Source organism: Silene latifolia, chromosome 2 (assembly GCF_048544455.1).
Source record: "Silene latifolia isolate original U9 population chromosome 2, ASM4854445v1, whole genome shotgun sequence".
Taxonomy (NCBI): domain Eukaryota; kingdom Viridiplantae; phylum Streptophyta; class Magnoliopsida; order Caryophyllales; family Caryophyllaceae; genus Silene; species Silene latifolia.
The window spans coordinates 25,853,544-25,875,806 of NC_133527.1; the positions used below are offsets into that span (position 1 = coordinate 25,853,544).

Genomic DNA, 22,263 nt, shown 5'->3' on the forward strand with positions numbered 1-22,263 from the left:
CAACGACGATTGCACACACACAATGGAGGATTAGGGAATGATTAGGGAGTGATTAAAGAGTGATTAGAGTAATCATAAAATAATTAGGGTTGAAATGACGTTTAGAAACTGATTCTTAATATTAAATAACCCTAAACACTCCCGCATCAAACCGCTGAAATATTACTCGCCAGACCGGATACTCGGTCGAGTAAAGAGTAAAGAGTATACTCGGCCGAGTATCCTCTACTCGGCCGAGTATTCATCATACTCGGCCGAGTATTCCTCGGCAAAACCAAAACAGAATACACAATTAGCACTACTCGGCCGAGTAGGCTCTACTCGGTCGAGTACTTAGCTTATGAAAATCCGTAGTATTACAGTCTTCCCCCCTTAAAATGAACTTTTTTCCCGAAGTTCCAACCCAACCTATAAAACATGGACACCTAACACTAACTCCACCAACCACGCTTACTAGATAACATATCCTCTCGATATTGACTCCATAATATTATCGAATTATCACAATATAATGTTGCCAACCTTGTCTCACTTCCAAAACACTCACTAGCAACTCAATACTAAGACAATCCACAAAATAAGATGAATCATCAAAACAGAATGTTACATTCTCCCATCCTTAAAACGAACTTCGTCCTCGAAGTTTACCCACACTCATAACATCATACTCATAACATCATACTACTACGAGCACTGCCATTACCTGTATGACAATCACACAAATCCATCCTTATTCTACACCAACACTTAAACTTCCAATTGCAACCTATATGACCATCAAACTCCCTTGTCGCATCCTACTCCTCTTAAGATAAATGTTACGTCCTCGTAACTCACTAATACTAGGTCCTTTGCTATACCTCCCATAATCCTCATTACTACTGCATGACAACGAGCACCCACTATAACCTCAACACCTACAACCATTCCTATATCCAGGACTCTCTTTCTTTAACAGTTCTCGTGCCCCCAATTATTCTGTACCCCCATAACATATATCATAAAATCCTCAGTATAACCACTACTCCATCTCTTCTACATTACCACAAAACGACATACTTCTATATACATATAAACTCATCTCCACAATCGTATCTCACAATCCTCAAGTGTTACACATACTCACATTAACTTCTCAAGTTCATCTCTTCTATTACCACAAAAATCACCCTTGACTTGACATGATACTAAGTCCTAAAACAACGTACTCGTTGTCCCAAGAAAAAGGTGCTAAACCACATGTAGTTCCAGATCAATACCACACATGCTCCATAATCTCTTGCCACAACTACGTCCATCAACGTCTCATCTAAAACAAGATCAAAAGTACTCCAACAACCTCTCACAACGTTGTCCCATTAACAGCTTATTACTATACCATGACAACAACAGAACCATACCCATACCGACACTGGTAAGAAACATCGAGAAACAAAACAACGGTTTATATGCCCCGACCGACACTGACATGAAATAGCAGTAACCAACAACAATCTATGACACCACGAAAATACTCTTATCACCACACGAATTACCGTGCACAGTGCGCAAAAACCACATCGATAGCCATCACAACTTTTACAATCTCATAACACTGACTCAGCACAACTTTCTTGACCACAAAACTTTCTTAAAACTGCTCTACCAGATCACGACGCAGCATATTAGACGAGATCACAAATACCAACTTTATGAACATTATCCATACCAAGACTCTTGAGGCCGGAACCTCACCATCACTTACAGATATCAGACATATATATATATATATATATATATATATATATGTGTGTGTGTGTGTGTGTGTAACCTATGACGCGGAACACACATATAACAACTCGTAACTATCACATCACACAATTACTCGTGAGGCCAGGACCTCACACAAAGTTTTACGCATCCCATGGACCCATAATCGAATCTAACTAGCCAATCCAGATCTCGTAAGTTACCACTTGACAATGAATACCTCTCATCCGGACTTAACTCAGGTGCCTTTCATAACATATTCTCTTATACACATAATTATCACCCCTCCGATAAATGTAGCCATAACATCAGTACCCAACTTCCAGCGAACACCTCATATATCCACACCTTATACCCCCTCACAACCAAACATACTAATCACCTCCACAAAATTAACCTCATTAGAACAACTAACTTCCCTAAAGTAACATCATCCTCAACCACTAGTGACAATACTATGACACCAACATCCTTCATATGACTACTCTCTTAGTATCACTTCTTAATATAACAATCTGTTTCCTCACTTTGGTTATCATCTCAAATAACGAACATCCAATCCATCAACTAAATCTACCTCAATATTATTCTCAATTCTATCCTTTATCGACCAAAATCTCAGATCGTGCAAACACTCTACAAGCTTCTTATTCCCTTAATACCTCGAAACTCACGGCTAACACGTCGTCCTGTACTCCTATATAACCATTAACTCACACCCTCTGATGAGGCTATCGTACATTTCCGTAATTTCCTACTTACTTCCATCCCTCTTTTCCCCTTTTCACGCAGTAATACCAAGTAATAATTCATCTCCTTCCTCTTTCTACCTAACTATTTAGTAATTTGTTTATTTTCTTGTAGCTCCACAACCCTAATTCCATTAATTCATATCAATATCTTATCATTCTTTCTTATCATTTATCCTCTCTCATCTTGCCTCTCTCTCACCCCTGTCACCATCAAGTGTACACACTAATGGTTACTCTTCAATTAGTTATATCTCCCTTTCGTATCTCTAGAAAACCAAAAATTTACCTCATACCGATAATTTCCCAAGGAATTACATACTATGCTCACCTCTAGATATTCCAAATTCCCAAACTTGACCACTATCTACCCATTGCGGCATAACTCGATCTCACTATACACCATTCGTTTTCATCTCTCTATAGCGACCTTTTATCACATACATCCTTAGTCAACTCAATCCTAACCGTCTCTCTCCATAAATCCTTACACATACCACTATGTCACTATTCATATCCCTCATCTCAATCTTTCATTCTCGCGTTTTCTTTACACTTACATCATCCTTACCCATATATACTTACTTTTATATTACTCAACACACGATTATATCACTCACCATATCTCACAAAACATGCTCTTTACCTCAATTAGCTCATCATTATTCCCTTTCCTTTTTCCATTATCTCTCACAACCACATTAACACATGTCTTCCTTATCCAACACATATCCCTCATAAGCCGACATTCTCCCTATCATAGCATTTGGTAACTTACGTATCAAGACCGTCACATATATAAAAGAATGCGTTAAGACTCAAAACATACGTGTGCACATACCCCACGACTCAAAACAAATGTAAGAACATAGCCACCGACTTAAAAATTAAGGTGAAAATATAGTCACCGACTCAAAATAGCCGCCCACTGAGGTACTCGGTCGAGTACATAGCATACTAGGTCGAGTACAGGATACTCGGTCGAGTAACTATATTACTCGGCCGACTCCAGAAGCGAACGTAATTATCGCAGAGGATTACTCGGTCGAGTATTGGGAATACTCGGCCGAGTAGCCCTTACTCGATCGAGTATTACTGTACTCGGTCTACCAACACAATTCTCAGCATCGTCCAGTTTTCGTAAAACAGTCATATCTCACTCGTTACTTGGTCGTTTTAGGAGTGTGACCTATCGTTAGAATCGTAAGAAGACAAGCTATAATCTCAACTTAGAATCACATCCATATCATTTCTGAATTCGACTTATGATAGTTTTAAGACAACCCTTCCGTAATCGGTTTTCATACAAATCAAATTTTCTCAACCAAAACAATTTGAACATGCATAAGGCAACAACAACAACTCAATACTTCAAGAAAACAGTACATAGATGCACTTTTATCATACCCAAATAAAAATTAAACACGACATAAACTTACGATAACATACTTAAGCATGCAATTCTATATACTATGCATTGCTACCCAAAGTTAAGCATATTACGTCATAAATCTGAAAGCCACATAGTAAACACGTAACATGCCAATACTTTTCATGCCAAAACCGTTTCAACTGATTTCACACATTAATTCTATAATGCCTTTCTACCACTTTCACAATGTCCTTCACAGATTTTCACACATTACACCTTCTACCACATGTTCCAAGCATTCAATTTCGACACACCACACACATGAATCAAATAAACACACAACACAGTCCTCCTCCCCCCCGTGGCCGGCTTGAGATCGTAAGGGCCTTAATGCGACTTCGGGACGTCTCCCAAGTCTTTGCGGTAGCTCCAAACAACTCTCCCCGGGTTCATTTTATTTAGACTCCCTAAGTTCATTGGGTTCATTTGTTTCAGGTGCCGGAATCTTTGGCTCTGATACCACTTTGTAACACCCACTCATACCAAGGTACCTTACCAAGGACTACCCTAGCATAAAAGGCTGTTACCATCTCGGTTTCCCGAGGTTAGTATATCAAAGTTACCAATTCCAAACAACCGTTATTAAAGTATAAAGAGTTAGTGATTACATGTTTCCAACACTAAACCAAAGTACAACTGTGAAAGGTCTAACAACTACAAAGAATACAAGCTAAGTCTCTTAACGGCGGAAGCTAGACTCGAGTGATAACTCCCCATGACTGTCTCATAGCTAAACATCTGCGTTACCTGTCACAATCTGCTCACCATCCCCGAATGGATCACCACAGGTTTTATAAAACAACAATGGGGTCAGTACCGTTCAATCAAGATAAGACAAACAAATAATGTAACCAGCTGATCATCCTCCATCCCCGGTCTCCCAATCTCACACAGTAACCGACTACACACCAAAGTGTGTAGCCCTGCCAGATTACCCATCGCAACAGGTAATTATCGCCGCCAGTGGGTGACCACAGCCTATCCCCACCTAGTCCATCTCATCAACGAGCGACTGATAATCCCTGTCCCTTAATGTGCACATCCCCTCCTGTGACGGGTTCCACGGAGGGCGAACTAGGGTGTGAAGCCACTCCCGTAAGTGACTCCACCACAATCACACACACTACACCATCACAGCTGTCACAACACACAACCGTCACATCACAACCACACCAACACCGTCACCCCAACATCCATCCTCCGATGATCAGCAGATAACATGAAATTATGAAACATATGCAGTCTTAATCAATTAACAGTACTGAGTAGGAGAAACCCTACCTTAGCAATAAGAGCAATACGGAAACCGAACAATCAGAAAGGCTCCTCTACGAAGTCTTCTCCTATACAATAACCATATAGCACAATTACACAATGCACAATCCCCATTTTTCCCCAATTTCATATATATACAGTAAACCCTAAAAGAACATAAACGACATGGAGAACAAGGACTTACCAACAGTAGAATGGAGGATTGAATGCAAGTACTACGACGATTGCACACACACAATGGAAGATTAGGGAATGAGTAGGGAGTGATTAGAGAGTGATTAGAGTAATCGTAAAAGAATTAGGGTTGAAATGACGTTTAGAAACTGATTCTTAATATTAAATAACCCTAAACACTCCCGCATCAAACCGCTGAAATATTACTCGCCAGACCGGATACTCGGTCGAGTAAAGAGTAAAGAGTATACTCGGCCGAGTATCCTCTACTCGGTCGAGTATTCATCATACTCGGCCGAGTATTCCGAAGCAGAACCAAAACAGAATACACAATTAGCACTACTCGGCCGAGTAGGCTCTACTCAGTTGAGTACTTAGCTTATGAAAATCCGTAGTATTACAGTGGGTATGTCGTAGTGGCGACGATCTTTGGTTATATGATTAATTTGGGGTTTTGAATCTACCATAAAATTGAATTGGGAATGAAGTTCATGCCTTGTTTGTGTCGTGGGAAACAGCCCGTAGTGAGGCTTTCAGCCTGACCAATTTTCGTAAAATGGTCATAACTCGTTTGTCACCTGTTTTTTTTTTTTGGGCTTATATATGACCTACCGTTAGAATCGTAAGAGGATAAGCTATCACCTTCAATTAGTTTTACCTCATTCTCATGTCAAGAACTCAAGTTATGATCGTTTGAAGTTGACCCTTATTGTAGTCGAGTACTAAACTTGTTGTTATAAATTGGGTTTTACGTTTCTTGTTGGGTATGCATCCTAACCTTGGTTATAATACTTGTGTATGGTGTGTTGACACCTTTTTTTATCATCGGAGTCCCTTTCTTATGTCTCATTCACATGTTAAACATCGGTTTTGGTTGTTAAGCTTAAATGCGGTTCGGTTTGGGTTCGTTTACATTTTACCTAGCGTTTCGCATGACTTAATTCATTTGTTATCGTTTGTTTATATTATGTTTAATTAACATTTAAATATGGAATATAATGTTTATTCATGTTAGAAAAGTATGAAATGATGTTATATACTTTTATATTTGAGTTCTCATTTGTTTATTTACGTTGTGCCTCGTATTTCGTGTCACTTAATTCATTTGTTATCACTTGTTCTATTTTAAGTTCAAGTAACTTCTAAATATGGAATACAATATTTAGCCATGTTATACAAGTATGAAATGACTTATTAAATTTCATTTATGGGTTATTACTTGCTCCTTTTCATGTTTTAATCATATTTCAAGTATGAGTGATTTATTCTAAGTAACTACTGGTAATGAGTCGTACTCTTGTCAACATGCCATATTGCTATGTCTTCTTGCTTGACTTATATTTGCGCCCTACTTGTGTTGTTCTGGAAAGTGCGGGTTTGGCCTACTGGTGCTGTTCTGGCAAGTGCGGTTTTGACTACTTGTGTTGTTCTAGCAAGTACATTTTTGACTACTTGTGTTGTTCTGACAAGTACAGTTTTGACTAATTGTGTTGTTCTGACAAGTACGGTTTTGACTACTTGTCCTGTTCTGGCAAGTATGGTTTTGACTACTTGTGTTGTTTTGGCAAGTACGGTTTTGGCTACTTGTGTTGTTCTATCAAGTACATTTTTGGTCACTTGTGTTGTTCTGGCAATTGAATTTTATCTTTGTCTTTTCCCGGGAAAATTTAGTCTAAGGGCTTGCTTGGGATGGGAGTAATAATTAGGGGAGTAATAGAGATATAATGAACTAAAAAATGGAGGGAATGGATAGGGGTTGGAGATAGAAATGGATGGAAATAGGGAAATATTACTCTCATCCCAAGCACGCCCTAAGAGTAGTAAATGTCTTGCGTGGTTATGGTCATTGGCCTATGTCTTTCTCACGAGAGTTTACGTCTTATGTGATTGAATGTAAGAGTCTTGGTCCTATCGGATATTAGAGTTGAGATTAAAGTCTTCTAGTTATGATATGATCGCCGAGATTGATACTCCCATCCGTTCTCATGGTGAGATACAAGCCATGAGTGCGCATGTGACGTTAATAGCCACGTCCCGTGCAATGTTTGTTAGAAGATTTCGAAAGTAATGGCTATGGTTTTTAACTATATGCATTGTGATGAGTGACTACTCGTTTATCTATCTTACATGATTTAAGTACTAGTTTTGTGTAATTTGGATAGTTGCATATGTCACATTTCATTGGAATTTGGGCTTGTGATTAACTAACCGTATCTATGTTCTTTCCTTTACTTCACTTATTTAAATATGCCTATGACATGCTCATTTGCTATTCTATATTGTTTTCTCTTATTATTCTAATATGAATTATCTCATGCTTATTTGTTCAAGTGAATTGTATCCCGTATTTATTATGCCTTGCCTTATTTGAGTTCTTTGTTATGTTCATTTTGATATAATATGACTGGGAGAACCCTGAGTTTCTCCCCACAGATTGTGGCATTCATTTTTAATGAATGAACAAGGTATTTGAGACGAAGACATGTGTGAGCTAGCGAGTACCTTGACCGTTGGATTTTTGTGTATCGTTATGCTTAGACTCACCTTTTACACTTGTTATTCATGGGATATCCTTTTCCCTTTTTTGCTAGACTTGGTTTGTAATAACCTAAGTTTGCTTATCGTTGCACTTGTTTCTTTTTTTAGTGACTCTCGCTTGCTAAACTTTAACTAGTAATAAAAAGTTTTTAAAAATTTTCATATTTTCCGCTTAAATTTATTGGTTTTATTTTTCACATTATCGCAGGGTGTCACAATCGCTACTTCCGACCTTATCCAAAAACGTTTGTTGGTTTTCCCCTTGTAGCTTCCACCACTTGATTCTTGCCACTCCGATAACATTTCTCTTCCTCAAGTCTCTTCTACCCCAAAAATCAAGCACCACTAGCCTATGTTGTGTTGCGGTACTTTCACCGGGTATGACCTTACAATCGGTGTACTCTTTCCTCCACACATTCTTTATCAAAAGGAAGTCAATTTGACTAACATTTCCTCCACTCCTATAAATCACCAAATGATAAAACCTTTATACAAACTTGTTCAAAATTGAGAATAACAAAATAAATGCTCTACGAGATGGTTTTTTTTGGGGGGGGGGGGAGGGGTGGGGAGGGAAAATGTACTACAAGATTGACTTAGCTTATGATACACTTGACAAGGGGCATAGGAGATTAAGAGTCGATGAGGAGACGTATTATGAAACCTCGCTGTTGATCTCCATGGAAATACCAGAAATAGTAATTCTGTTATAGAGAGATGTAGTAAGGTAGTAGGAGAGAGAAAGAGTAAATAAAATGTTGTATTGTATTAACTTAATCAAATGATTACATTATGAGTATATATACAAAGTAGTCACTTGACAACTAACAACTAACTAACCCATATGACTTATACTTAACCCATATGGTCCATACACCCCCCTCAAGCTGGAATGTCCCTTGGGAATTGCAGGCCAAGCTTGACAGAGAGAAATTTGTGTTGAGCTGCCCCTAAGGGCTTAGTCATAAGATCAGATAGCTGCAGTCCTGTCCGTATGTACTTTGGCATTAACACACCCTCTTCATATTTGTCACGAACATAATGACAATCAATGTTGATGTGTTTAGTCCTTTCGTGAAAGACAGGATTCTGCTATATGTGATGCAGCAGTACTGTCACAGAGCATAGTCACTGGTACGGGTACAGTAACAGTTAAATCCTTAAGTAAACCAATTAACCAAACCAGTTCAGATGATGCATATGACATGCTTTTATACTCTGACTCTACACTACTTTTGCTGACTGTACGTTGCTTTTTAGTCTTCCAGGAAACAAGAGAAGAACCAAGCATCATGCAATAGCCACTGAATGATTTGCAAGAAAAACCACATTTCCCCCAATCTGCATCAGTATAAGCAGTCAGGTGTAAGTCATTCTGTGCTGAGTAGAATAACCCAACATTGACATTAGTCTTCAAATATCTCAGCACATGAATAGCTGCCGGTAGATGTGGTGTCCTTGGCTTATTCAGAAATTGACTTAGGTGTTGAACTGCATAAGAGATGTCGGGTCTGGTCAGGTTAAGGTATAAAAACCTGCCAATGAGTCTTCTGTACTGCTCTGCATTTTCCAGAAGCTCTCCATCATCAACAGTCAATTTCAAACCTCTTGGTAATGGAAAAAAAATGTCTTGACACTGTTCCATTCCCACATCATGGAGTATATCAAGGATATACTTCCTCTGATTAAGTAATATACCAGTATCATTCCTGGCAACTTCAATGCCTAAGAAGTACCTCATGGCTCCTAAATCCTTAATGGAGTATGTAGTGTCTAGACTGCTCTTAACTGTAATGATATGTTTCTCATCATTACCAGTCAATAAAATGTCATCCACATAGACAACAGCCACAATAAAACTATTTGTCAGGGGATTCACATAAGTAAACAGAGAGTAGTCACTTTTGGATCTCTCAAACCCTTGACTCAGGAGGAATCTTGTGAGCTCCTGATTCCATTGTCTAGAGGCCTGTTTCAAACCATACAGTGACCTCTTTAACTTGCAAACCTCTTTAGATTTGGCTTTGGCATACCCTTCAGGAATCTTCATATAGACTTCTTCATCCAAAAAACCATGAAGGAATGCATTATTAATGTCTAGTTGGTGCAAGGACCAACCTTTGGCAGCTGCTACAGCAAGGACAGACCTCACAGTGGAGAATTTAGCCACTGGAGAGAAGGTATGCTTATAGTCCTTGTCTTTAACTTGATTGTAACCCTTGGCTACAAGTCTAGCTTTAAATCTCTCCACACTTCCATCTGCTCTGTGCTTAATTTTGTAGATCCATTTTGACCCTATAGCTTTCTTTCCCTCTGGCAGATGAGTAAGCTCCCAAGTTTTGTTAGACTCCAACGCTTCAAGCTCCTTGTTCATGGCAAGAACCCACCTTGGGTCTGCAGCAGCTTGCTTATAAGAAACTGGCTCATGTTCAGCCATAACATGTGCCAAAGAGGTAACAAAAACAGGATCAGAATGTTGGGGTTGGTGTCCTTAACAGTTAGTGCAAGGACTTGTAAATCTTTAAAAGGATCAAAGGGCATACTTTTGGTATTATTATCAGTTGATCCACGTTTATCAATAACGGTTGGCTTGCTAGATAAGTTTGACGTTATTGTCATACGGATGGCGCGGTGATCAATTTGGTCCCTAAAAGTCACACCTATAGGATACGTTTGAGAGATGTGACGGTATGAAAATACAGTCATGTAGATGCCAAATTTGACTAACCAATTAGTCTGAGTTATTTGACTAATATTTAGTCAAAATGTGATGTTGAGATATTTATATTTAATACGGATTAAATATTATGGGCTAAGGCGAATTAACCAGTTAATTCGTAAAATTAAATATAAGCGTTTTATATTTGATTAATGTATATTGAATTTAATTATACAATATCGTCTTTGTCGGACATGTATTAATACTTCAACTAACCCGTATTATTAGTTGATGTTTTAATAGCCGATAACCGATGACGATTTATAATAAAAACCGCATCATATACATTTTAGCGAGACGAGTCGGATCAGTCGGATCACGAGTTAAATGAGGAGAAAGTGGAAAGCCCACTCCCTCCTCTAGTGACCCGCGGACCGAGGTCATCAAAAGGAGAGGTTTCTTCTCCTTTTGAAAACCTAATTCATTTTTGACAAGAAATTAGGGTTTTGGAGATTAAGCTTTCTCTGAGACTGAGATCTCACATCTCGAGAAAAACTCACATCAAGTTCTCCCAATATTGCAAGGCAATCGGAGAACACGTTCTAGCACAAGGGCATTTCTCGGACAAATCTTGGGTGCAACAATTAGGAGGGAATCTCGTTTGATTTCTGTTCTTTACGCCGTGCATCAAAGGACCCGAGGTTGATTCATTATCTTTATCGTTTTATTGTTGTATTTCGTTTATGACCTTTTTCACATGTTAATTTTACATATTTGAAATTACCCTACAAGACCCTCTAAATTAACATGTGAAAAAGGTCATAAACGAAATACAACAATAAAACGATAAAGATAATGAATCAACCTCGGGTCCTTTGATGCACGGCGTAAAGAACAGAAATCAAACGAGATTCCCTCCTAATTGTTGCACCCAAGATTTGTCCGAGAAATGCCCTTGTGCTAGAACGTGTTCTCCGATTGCCTTGCAATATTGGGAGAACTTGATGTGAGTTTTTCTCGAGATGTGAGATCTCAGTCTCAGAGAAAGCTTAATCTCCAAAACCCTAATTTCTTGTCAAAAATGAATTAGGTTTTCAAAAGGAGAAGAAACCTCTTCTTTTGATGACCTCGGTCCGCGGGTCACTAGAGGAGGGAGTGGGCTTTCCACTTTCTCCTCATTTAACTCGTGATCCGACTGATCCGACTCGTCTCGCTAAAATGTATATGACGCGGTTTTTATTATAAATCGTCATCGGTTATCGGCTATTAAAACATCAACTAATAATACGGGTTAGTTGAAGTATTAATACATGTCCGACAAAGACGATATTGTATAATTAAATTCAATATACATTAATCAAATATAAAACGCTTATATTTAATTTTACGAATTAACTGGTTAATTCGCCTTAGCCCATAATATTTAATCCGTATTAAATATAAATATCTCAACATCACATTTTGACTAAATATTAGTCAAATAACTCAGACTAATTGGTTAGTCAAATTTGGCATCTACATGACTGTATTTTCATACCGTCACATCTCTCAAACGTATCCTATAGGTGTGACTTTTAGGGACCAGTTGATCACCGCCATCTGTATGACAATAACGTCAAACTTATCTAGCAAGCCAACCGTTATTGATAAACGTGGATCAACTGATAATAATACCAAAAGTATGCCCTTTGATCCTTTTAAAGATTTATAAGTCCTTGCACTAATTGTTAAGGACACCAACCCCAACACAGAATCATTTAAATCCTTAAGAACAGCAGCATGGAATGTTGAGGATGTGGTCTCAGAAGAACTGTCTGAGGGCCCTTGATGAGGCAGTTTTATTTGAAGTTGGAAATTTTTAAGTCTAGAAGAAATTTGTTTTGGTCTACTAGATTTTCTTGTGTGTTGTTCTATATGAGTAGTATTGGAAATATTATTGTGAATGAGAGGAATGGTATTATTATTTGGAAAAGTATTAGTATGTATGTCATTATTTGGAATAGTGTTATCATCAAGTATATGAGTACTACCTTCAGATATACCAGGAACTGGTTGATCTTCATTCTGCACAAGAGCATTTTCATCAATCAGACCAGTGTTGTCATTATTTACATGAGGAGGCTCTGAAGGTGTAGTAGTGACTGATTCAGGAATCACGTTCACAGGGTTAACAAGAGGAGTGTCATCAGTATAAGACACTTCTTGAAACCCATCTATTTTATATGGAAAAATGTGTTCCTTAAACACAACATCCCTGCTCACAAAAGTCTTGTGATTATCTAGATCATATAAATGGTACCCCTTTTGAGCAAAAGGATATCCAATCATGATACATCTTCTTGCCCTTGCACCAAATTTGTCATTGTAAGTAACAAGTTGGCTAGCATAACAAGCTGATCCAAACACTCGTAATTCATCATAAGAAGGTGGATCCCCAAACAATAATTCATGTGGAGTTTTCCAGTCAATAACATCAGATGGCATCTTGTTAATTAGATAGGCGGCAGTCATTAGGCACTCCCCCCAGAACTTAACTGGCAAATGAGCATGAATCTTCAATGCCCTAGCAGTATCTAGAAGGTGCCTATGCTTCCTTTCAACCCTATCATTCTGCTGAGATCTCCCCAATATGCTCCTTTGATGAACTATGCCTTTCTCATTAAACAAAGCAGTGCATTGCTCTTGAAGAAACTCAGTACCATTGTCACTTCTTATTAGCTTAACAGTGGCCTTAAACTGAGTATCAACATAAGAAAGAAAATTTTTGACCAATTGTCCAACCTGGCCCTTATTCTGAAACAAAATTGTCCAAGTGGCTCTACTGTAATCATCAAGAATAGTAAGAAAATACCTAGCCCCTGAAAGACTAGGCAACTTATATTGTCCCCAAATATCCATGTGAAGGAGTTCAAAACACTTAGATGCCCTAGACTGACTTCGTGGAAAGGGGAGTTTGTGATGCTTAGCTAACAAACAGGATTCACAAAAAAAATTCTTTATTGATAGTCCACATTTGAGTATTACATGTTGTATCTTATCACATGAAGCATGACCAAGACTAGTATGAAGTAAATTGAGTTCTAGATCATTACTAGACTTACTGGTTTTAGGTAAAGTACCTACAACATTACAATGCTGATGCTTATGAGCATCACTATCAGTTTTACTAACTCTTCTTAAGACTGCATACACAGTGTTTATTATAGTAGTCTGTAATAAGGAAGGAACTGGAGTCTTGTACTTGTAAAGATCACCACTCTTAAGCCCTTGACCAACAGTGACCTTACTTGAAAGGTCCTGAAAGATGCAGTGAGTGGGATAAAACAAGACACACATGTTAATATGTACAATAAGCTTTCCTACAGATAATAGGTTTTGCTTAAAATCTGGAACATAAAAGACATTCAACAGAGTAATGTCAGGTGAGAGATGGACAGTTCCAGTCAAATGAACAGATTTAATTGTTCCATCAGGTAATCCCACAAGAATAGGTTTATGCAAGTGTTTTATATCATGTAAGAGTGCCTTATTTGCATTCATATGATCACTAGCCCCTGTGTCTATAATCCAATCCCCATTTAAACAGGCATTACTAACTGAATAGGCTTGAGAATCAGTAAGTATACCTGCAAAGTTAGATGTGGATGAAGCAGACTGACTAGCAAAGAAAGCCTGAAGAACTTGTTGAGTAACAGAATTAATGATACCATCCACCATGCTAGAATCAAAAGTGAACTGGCTAGCTGTTTGAGGTGATGCAGAAGTCTCATCCAGAGGAGATGTAGCCTGTAAAGAAGACTCAGGAAGTACCACATCAACATTGTGTGCCCCTCTTCTATACACATTATTGCCCCCCAGTGAATGTCAGACCAGTTGCTTTCCCCTTATTCTGCTTTGCCTTTGCCTTGAGCAAGATAAAACACCTTTCAATGACATGACCAGGCTTCTTGAAATGAACACAAGTTTTAAGGCTATTGCAGTCTGCAATGTCATGCCCTCCCTTGTTGCAATGAATGCAGTAGAACTTGGAAGTAGAAGCATCAGATGACCCTGCAAGCTTTGGCTTCTTATGATCAGGCTAAGCTGCCCTAGCACTGGCATAAGCATTTGCTTCTGCTAAAACTTCAACAACTTCAGAAATTTGTTTCTGTCTCTCAATGGTTTGTAACTGACCCAAAACCTTATTGATAGGAGGTAAGGGTTCCATTGACAGAATGTTAGTGCACATCCCATCATAACCAGCATTTAATCCCATGAGAAACTGAATAAGTTTGGCATGATTATCTCTGTCAAACATTCTTTTGAGCAAATTGCAGGTACAAGAGTTGATAGCACCACAGGAACATTGGGGAATAGGGTCCAGGCTGTCTAAATCCTCCCAATTCCTTTTCAGGTTACTGTAGTATTCAACCAAAGATGCATTACTCTGTTTAATGGCACTAAGATCCTTTCTAATCTGATAGATTTCTAAGGCATTAGCCTGGCCATATCTCTCTAGAAGTTCATCCCACAGATCCTTAGCACTTCTAGCATAAACCATATGATCACGAATATCCTTACTCAGAGAGTATTTAATCCAGGACATTACCATGATATCACAACGAATCCACCTATGGTATGTCTTATCAGTCTTAGCAGGTTTTTTAAGAGATCCGTCAATGAACGTCTCCTTATTTTTTGCAGCTAATGCAAAATAAACCTCGCGCTTCCAGTAAGGAAATTAGTTCCACTAAAAGCAGGAGTAACTAGCTTCATATTAGGTTGATCTGATGTACTCAAATAGAGAGGATCATCATAAAAATCACCAGAAGCAGAAGTCACCGACACAGCATTATCAATAGACTCAGGCATGATGATGCACGAGAGAAAATAAGCAGACGATGATAAGAGGGAAAGATATCAAGAAAATCAGGTGAAATGCAGAATTCAGGTGAAAAACACAGAATCTTCCACAAATTTAACCAGAATATTCCACAAATTTAACCAGATGTGAAATGCGATCAAACGATATGCAAACGAACGCAATCGATGAGACAAATAGATCAATTGACAAATTGAAAGACAATTGATGATGATCTTCGCAAAAGAGACGAAAAAAATCGAGATTTTACCTCAATCTAAGAGATAAATTTAACCGAATTTTCAAAGATAAGAACGGAGATCACAAGAAGAAGAAGAAGAAATGCGAAAGCGATTAAAGCTCAGGAAATTCTCCGGCGATTGATACCATATGAAACCTTGTTGTTGATCTCCATGGAAATACCAGAAATAGTAATTTTGTTATAGAGAGATGTAGTAAGGTAGTAGGAGAGAGAAAGAGTAAATAAGATGTTGTATTGTATTAACTTAATCAAATGATTACATTATGAGTATATATACAAAGTAGTCACTTGACAACTAACAACTAAACTCGTTTAAACGTAAAAAAGGCAAAGGAGGTTGGATTGCAATCAAACTTGATATGGAGAAAGCATACGACAGACTCGAATGGAATTTTATCGAGGAAACTTTTAAGCAAATGGGTTTTAATGCTAAGTGGATTTCATGGATTATGGCTTGTATAAACACTGTTTCTTACTCAGTGTTAGTAAATGGAACACCGGGAGACATTTTTAAACCCACTCGAGGTATTCGACAAGGAGACCCACTTTCGCCATATATATTTATTATGTGCGCTGAGATTTTAGCAAGATCTCTGCAAAAAAAGAGTGATGTTAGCTCTAGTGATATTGGTATTAGAATTGGATCCGGGGTGGAGAAAATTCCGTTTCTCACTTTTGCGGATGACACTATCATTTTCGCTAAAGCCTCTAACCAGAGTTGTAGAACTATTAAGTCTATTTTAGATAAATTTTGCACGATTTCCGGACAATTTGTTAATTTTGACAAATCCGCTTTTCAATGCACTAGAAATATTGAGCGTTCTCTTCGTGAATCCTTTAGAGGCATTCTTCATATGAACGAGGAAGCTCATTTGGGTAAGTATTTAGGATGTCCTATAATTGATAGCAGAGTGACCAAAAATACTTTCGAGAACATTATTCAATCTTCTTGCACTCAATTATCGAAATGGAAAGCGAATTCTTTATCTCAAGCAGGTAGACTAGTTCTTGTCAATGCTAATTTAGCCGCGAAGGGAACTTTTCAGATGCAAAGCTTCCTCCTCCCTTCATCGATCCATAATAGATTAGATAAAATTAATAGAGACTTTCTTTGGAATAAGAATCCTTCCCAGCGTTCTCCTAACTTGGTTGGTTGGCATAAAGTTTGTTTACCAAAGTCGGTTGGTGGTTTAGGAATTAAATCTTCTGAATCAGCTAATAAAGCTCTTCAAATGAAACTTTTATGGAAAATTCTTATGGATAAAGAAAGTATATGGGTCAAAGTGGTATCTAAAAAATACTTGAGAAATTGTTCACTCTTTGATCATAAGCCTAATTCAGCCTCTTCTTGGCAATGGCGTAAACTAATGAGTCTTCGGACTCTATTTAGAAAAGGACTGAGATGGCAGGTAGGTAATGGTAACAACATTAAATTTTGGTCTGATAATTGGGTTTCTTCACACCCACTTACAAGCAGTATGGTTGATGATGATGGTAACCGTGATCTTAATCTTTTGGTTAAAGATTTCATAACCTCAGACAAGCAATGGGATGTTTGTAAATTATCCAATTTAGTGAATAACGATATTGTTAATCAGATTACTAACATTCCAGTGCCACATAATGATATTCCAGATACCCTCATTTGGGGGCTGTCCGTAGATGGAAATTTCTCTACCAAAACAGCAACTTGGTTAGCGCAAGGTTTGTTCGATCAAGCTCTTGACAAATGTGAATTTCAGTGGATTTGGAAATTGAATATTCCTCCTAAATTGAAATTTTTTCTTTGGAAAGCATGTGTTGACGGCCTTCCAACGAAAAGTAGACTTCTCAAGAGTCATATTGATGTCCCACCTCATTGTGTTCTGTGCAACAATCCTATTGAAAACAAAGATCATTTCTTTTACGAATGTCCCTTGATTGGGTCTGTCATCCAAGACCTGAACATTATTAGTTTCAACGAGTTTTTGTCAAATTATGATACTATTACAAATCAAAGTTTTCTAACAAAACTTAACTATCTCAAGAATTTAATTCCAAAAGATGACTTTATAAAGATTATTTTTATTTGGTGGAATGCATGGTTCCATAGAAATGATATTATCTTTAATAATGTTAATTTAAGTATCAGCAAAATTGTTACTTTATGTAATAATAGCACTAAGACATGGAATGTGACTAGATTTAAGGATCTCAACAATCCCGAGGTAGAAGAGTCAGCTAGAAACAATTCTAGTAAGGAAGAGATTTGGTGGGAAAAACCTACAAACGGTTTCCTAAAGCTAAATTTTGACGGATCGAGAATAGAAGGTAATAAAGCTGCTTTAGGCTATTCTATAAGAGATCACAAGGGTAAAGTCGTTTTGTTGGGAGCAAAAAAGTGCGGATCCAATAGTATCCTTGTTGCGGAAGCACTTGCTTTAAAAGAAGGTATTTTAGCAGCTAAATACTTAGGAATCTCAAAGTTAATTGTGGAGGGTGATAACTTATGTGTTATTAACTCGATTCGAGGTACTTGGCAAATTCCATGGGAAATTTCTAGTATTATCAAGGATGTGAAATTAGACCTTCATTTTTTCGATGAAGTGATAATTAAACATTGTTTTTGAAGCCAACAAGTTTTCTTGACTTCATGGCTTCGTTGGACATTCATGTCCAACTCTTTCGAGGTGGTTTGATAGCCGGTGGCTTCAACTTACCTCCCTCATTCGAAAGGATGAGATAGGTTGGTCCTACCCTAGAGGATCAACCTAGTTTTCTTACCTAATCAAAAAAAAAAAAAAAAAAAAAAAAAACTAACTAACAACTAACAACTAACTAACCCATATGGCTTATACTTAACCCATATGGTCCATACGTATGTCTCATGGACAAATCACTACAATCCCTTTAGTTTACCTTACCCTTTACCCAACTACAATTAGCATTATAAATCAAATTCATGTTGAAATCATAATTTAAGCTTCCCCTTCTCATCCGATCAATATTTTGTCACATCCACATCGTGTTCGCTAAGTCACTTTTGACCAAAAATTTTCTTCTATGTTTCAAATTCTTAAATTGACTCTAGAGAATTGGGCTAACAATATTTGTGCAAACTACTAGATGTAAAGTATCAAAAATCAAAATAACTTAAAACATGATTATATTGATGATCATGAGACCATAAATATTTTACTCCGTACAAGATATCAGACCGGCTTTCTTGCAAGGAAAGCAACTAATGTATTACTCGGTAGAAAATTAATAAGTGAAACAATTACTCCGTAGAATACTAATACTAACGATAAGAAATAAACTACAAAGATATGACATCTAATTAAGATTATAAAAAGTAACACAAGCTTAGTTAAACAGTGTCACTAGAACAGAAACTACTGGTGTTTGGCACAGTTTTCTCTTTTAAACAATAACTTGGATTGAGCTGAATCATACACAAACCTATGATTCACCTGTTGATATGCGCCAATCACACTAGAATAGTCACTTGGTCCCATCATAAGACAAAAGAATCGATGATGGGCATCTTTACCAATGTAGAATCCCTGACGAGGGAGGATGACAAATGGGGCGTCTTGGAGAATAAACTTGATGGTGGGTAAATGCTTATACCCGTGACCCTTTTTCGGTATGTCATAGCAGAGTGGAGGCAGGTTAGTGCCATTACAGCTTTCCGGTGAAAATTTGGATTGGCGGAAAAGATCGTCATAAGGCGCCTTTCTAGTGTGTCGTAAACCGGTTGAACCAATGCGGAAATTGAACTGCCAGTGTCTAGGAAAACACCCCCATTTTTACGGACATCAAAATAAGAAGGGTCAATATGAAGTGGGTGACCATTGACAAGGATATCAAACATTTTCACATAATATAACTCATCACCAGGAATCGACAATAGTGGCGTCACTGAGAAACCCGACCTTGAGGGAATATTTTTGCCAAACGTGAGGTAGGTTGTGGGTCCCCCTCTTTTGGTCAAAATCGGGAAACAATAGGAAAAATTGAGGCCCTTACCAGATTCGGTGTCAATCTGGAATTGAAAAGACATCTGGTCTCTACTTAACCCCAATATCCCCGTCATGATTCCAGGCTTGGTTATTTCGTTAAAACCCGTTTGGTTGAAACCGCAACCAAACTCAAGCTTTACTGTTTTGAAAGACTTGTGAACATTTGTTTCTAATATAAAATGCTCATGAGCTACTTCAAACTGTGTTTTCTCACCACTATTGTACTCCATATGCCCAATGCAACTCCCACGGCTCGATGTTGCTTGCCTTTGTGATTCGCAGCTTGTCAATGGAGAATAGGTGTGAGAATTGGAATTCGGAAAAGGAGGTTTAAGTTGTTGGAAACAGTGGTTTCCGGGATTCCGACAAGCTTCACATTGAAGCCATGTCAGGGAGGAACCGGTATCAATTGCCAAGAAGTAGTTCTTAAAGCTTGGGGTGGCGTCAAAAGTGCCGACCCCGATCTTGGTATAGTATAATAGGCTGAATACATCAGCACTACCGAGTACCGGTGTGCGGATGTATTCTGATGATTCAGAGGATGATTGGGAGACAAGCTCCAGAGGAAGAAGAAGAAAAAGAAAGGTGAAAAGAGTGAGGCCAAGCATTTTTTTGGGAGTAGGGACGCAAAACAGAGTTTCTGAATGTTCTGATATGTGAAGGTTTCTTTGAGTTGTTTGAGGAGATGATGGGTTTAAGTGTTGTGTAGTAGTGTAGTACTCCTACTTTTATAGCGAGAAAGGATAGTAAAATATGCTGTAGTAGGAAAAAAAATGATATATTACTCCCAACATTTTAATTTTACACAAATTATCATTTTAGACGGTTATTTTCGTATGACGCCTTCAAACAGATCTTTGTGACAATTTTATGGTCAAATGTGATTATTTTTATAAATGTTCGCATTTTTATCTATAAGTGTGACCTTTAAATAGTCACATCTAACTATAAAATGATCACATATAGCTTATCTAAAGGCTTCAGACGAAAACGGTTGTCTGAAAGAAGATCTTCTGTTAATTTTAAGGACTTTTTCAATTTAGTCTACAATAATCAACAAGGCAGGCCTGTGAATTTTGGACGTTTTAATTGATTTTGGTTAAAAACAATCGTGCTAAATTTCTTAAGAGACAGTTACAAATATGTGTTGTAAAAGTATATGATCATACATATTGATATAAGATAAAAATTGTAATTTTGTCTTTTTAATTAACTGTATAAAATGCAATTGGTAAAACTCGATAACCTAAACAGTTTCAAAATTTGGTAAATATGTTTTCGTGGTTATGTTCTTTAAATGGACTGTTTAAGTCCGGTTTGGGTCAGGTAACCTTGAGCGCGGACTATCAAATTTGGTCGGATCATTTTGCTTGTGGAGTCGTTATATATGTTTTTTTTCTTTTCAAATCATTCAATTTGAAATTAATTAAGTTTTTGATGGTATATTTCAAGTTCAACTGGATTTTGGTTGAGTTAATTGGCGTAAATCATTTTTGGCAAGTTTAATCTAATCTAATTTCCAATTAAATGCTATAGAAAACAACACATAACAAATGACGAGTGTGTTGGTGAATGGTGACTATGATTTCCACATGATTAATTATAATTTAGGATAATATTAGGCATTATTAGTAATTTGTAGTATAAGTCTAAAAGATGGGATGTCCATATCAATTGTATCTCCAAACAAAAGGCCTAAGTTGGCATGACTTGGGAAACTCTACATTTACATATTAAGCAAAATGCAAAGTTGTATTATTCATTGGTGTTGTAAGTTACTAATAATTGTCTTCCACTTTTAATTAATTAAACACAATGGTTTACATTTCTGTTTGGTGACAAGGTTTGCACTTTTGCAAAGGAATACATTTGAGTTGTTGGTAAATTAAATGAAAAAGGAAAACTCAAAATAATTTCAGTCACTCTTACGTTTGGGGTTTGCCTTATATTAATGGACAATGACATAAATTAGATAAATTTGCACTAATTACGGAAAGGAGTGGGTTAGAATATTTAGCTGTGAAGAGTTCAGACACTCCACGATATTCCAAAATATTGCTTCATACATAGGTTCTGTAATTAATTGTTTCGATAACACTCTAATTATAATTATAATGACACTAATTATTTCATTATAACATGGTACCCTTGTTTGCATAAACCAGTATTTTGTGTTAATTTTAAGTATGGATGTATGGTCATATTGAAGTATTGAACTATGGAAGTGAGTTACTTGTCAATTGTCACCTCCAACACCATTAAATTTCTCCGATAATTTAAATGCGAGACAGCTTTCCATTTGCTTAATCTATACATATACTTCCTACATTCAACTCCACTCTACCTATTTCTATTTTCTACGCTATTCACAAATATACATTCAATTTCGATTTTCTCTCAATACATAAGTGAAAATACATTCATGTGGGATCTTGTTTGATTCGTCTTTACGAGTACATTAACACTATCTAATTTTTATAATTTTTGCAAATACGTAGCTAACGATATTTACCGCGTAAAACCTGCGTTGGCAAACGTGAAAAAGCAAAGTGGTAGAGTGGAGTTGAATGGAGGAAGTAGA

The 22,263-nt window shown here is 37.3% G+C and overlaps 1 protein-coding gene across 1 annotated transcript; it reads right to left on the bottom strand.

The window, feature by feature from the left end:
- Positions 1-19,174: 19,174 nt before the first annotated feature.
- On the bottom strand, positions 19,175-20,290 carry LOC141637656 (protein ASPARTIC PROTEASE IN GUARD CELL 1-like). Its single transcript, XM_074447127.1, has one exon. It carries the CDS (start codon positions 20,288-20,290, stop codon positions 19,175-19,177), a length of 1,116 nt encoding a protein of 371 aa, XP_074303228.1.
- Positions 20,291-22,263: the final 1,973 nt, after the last annotated feature.

Bases quoted from the DNA above. Each gene is read 5' to 3' on its own strand.
- LOC141637656 (XM_074447127.1), bottom strand. From the start codon at position 20,290: ATGCTTGGCCTCACTCTTTTCACCTTTCTTTTTCTTCTTCTTCCTCTG.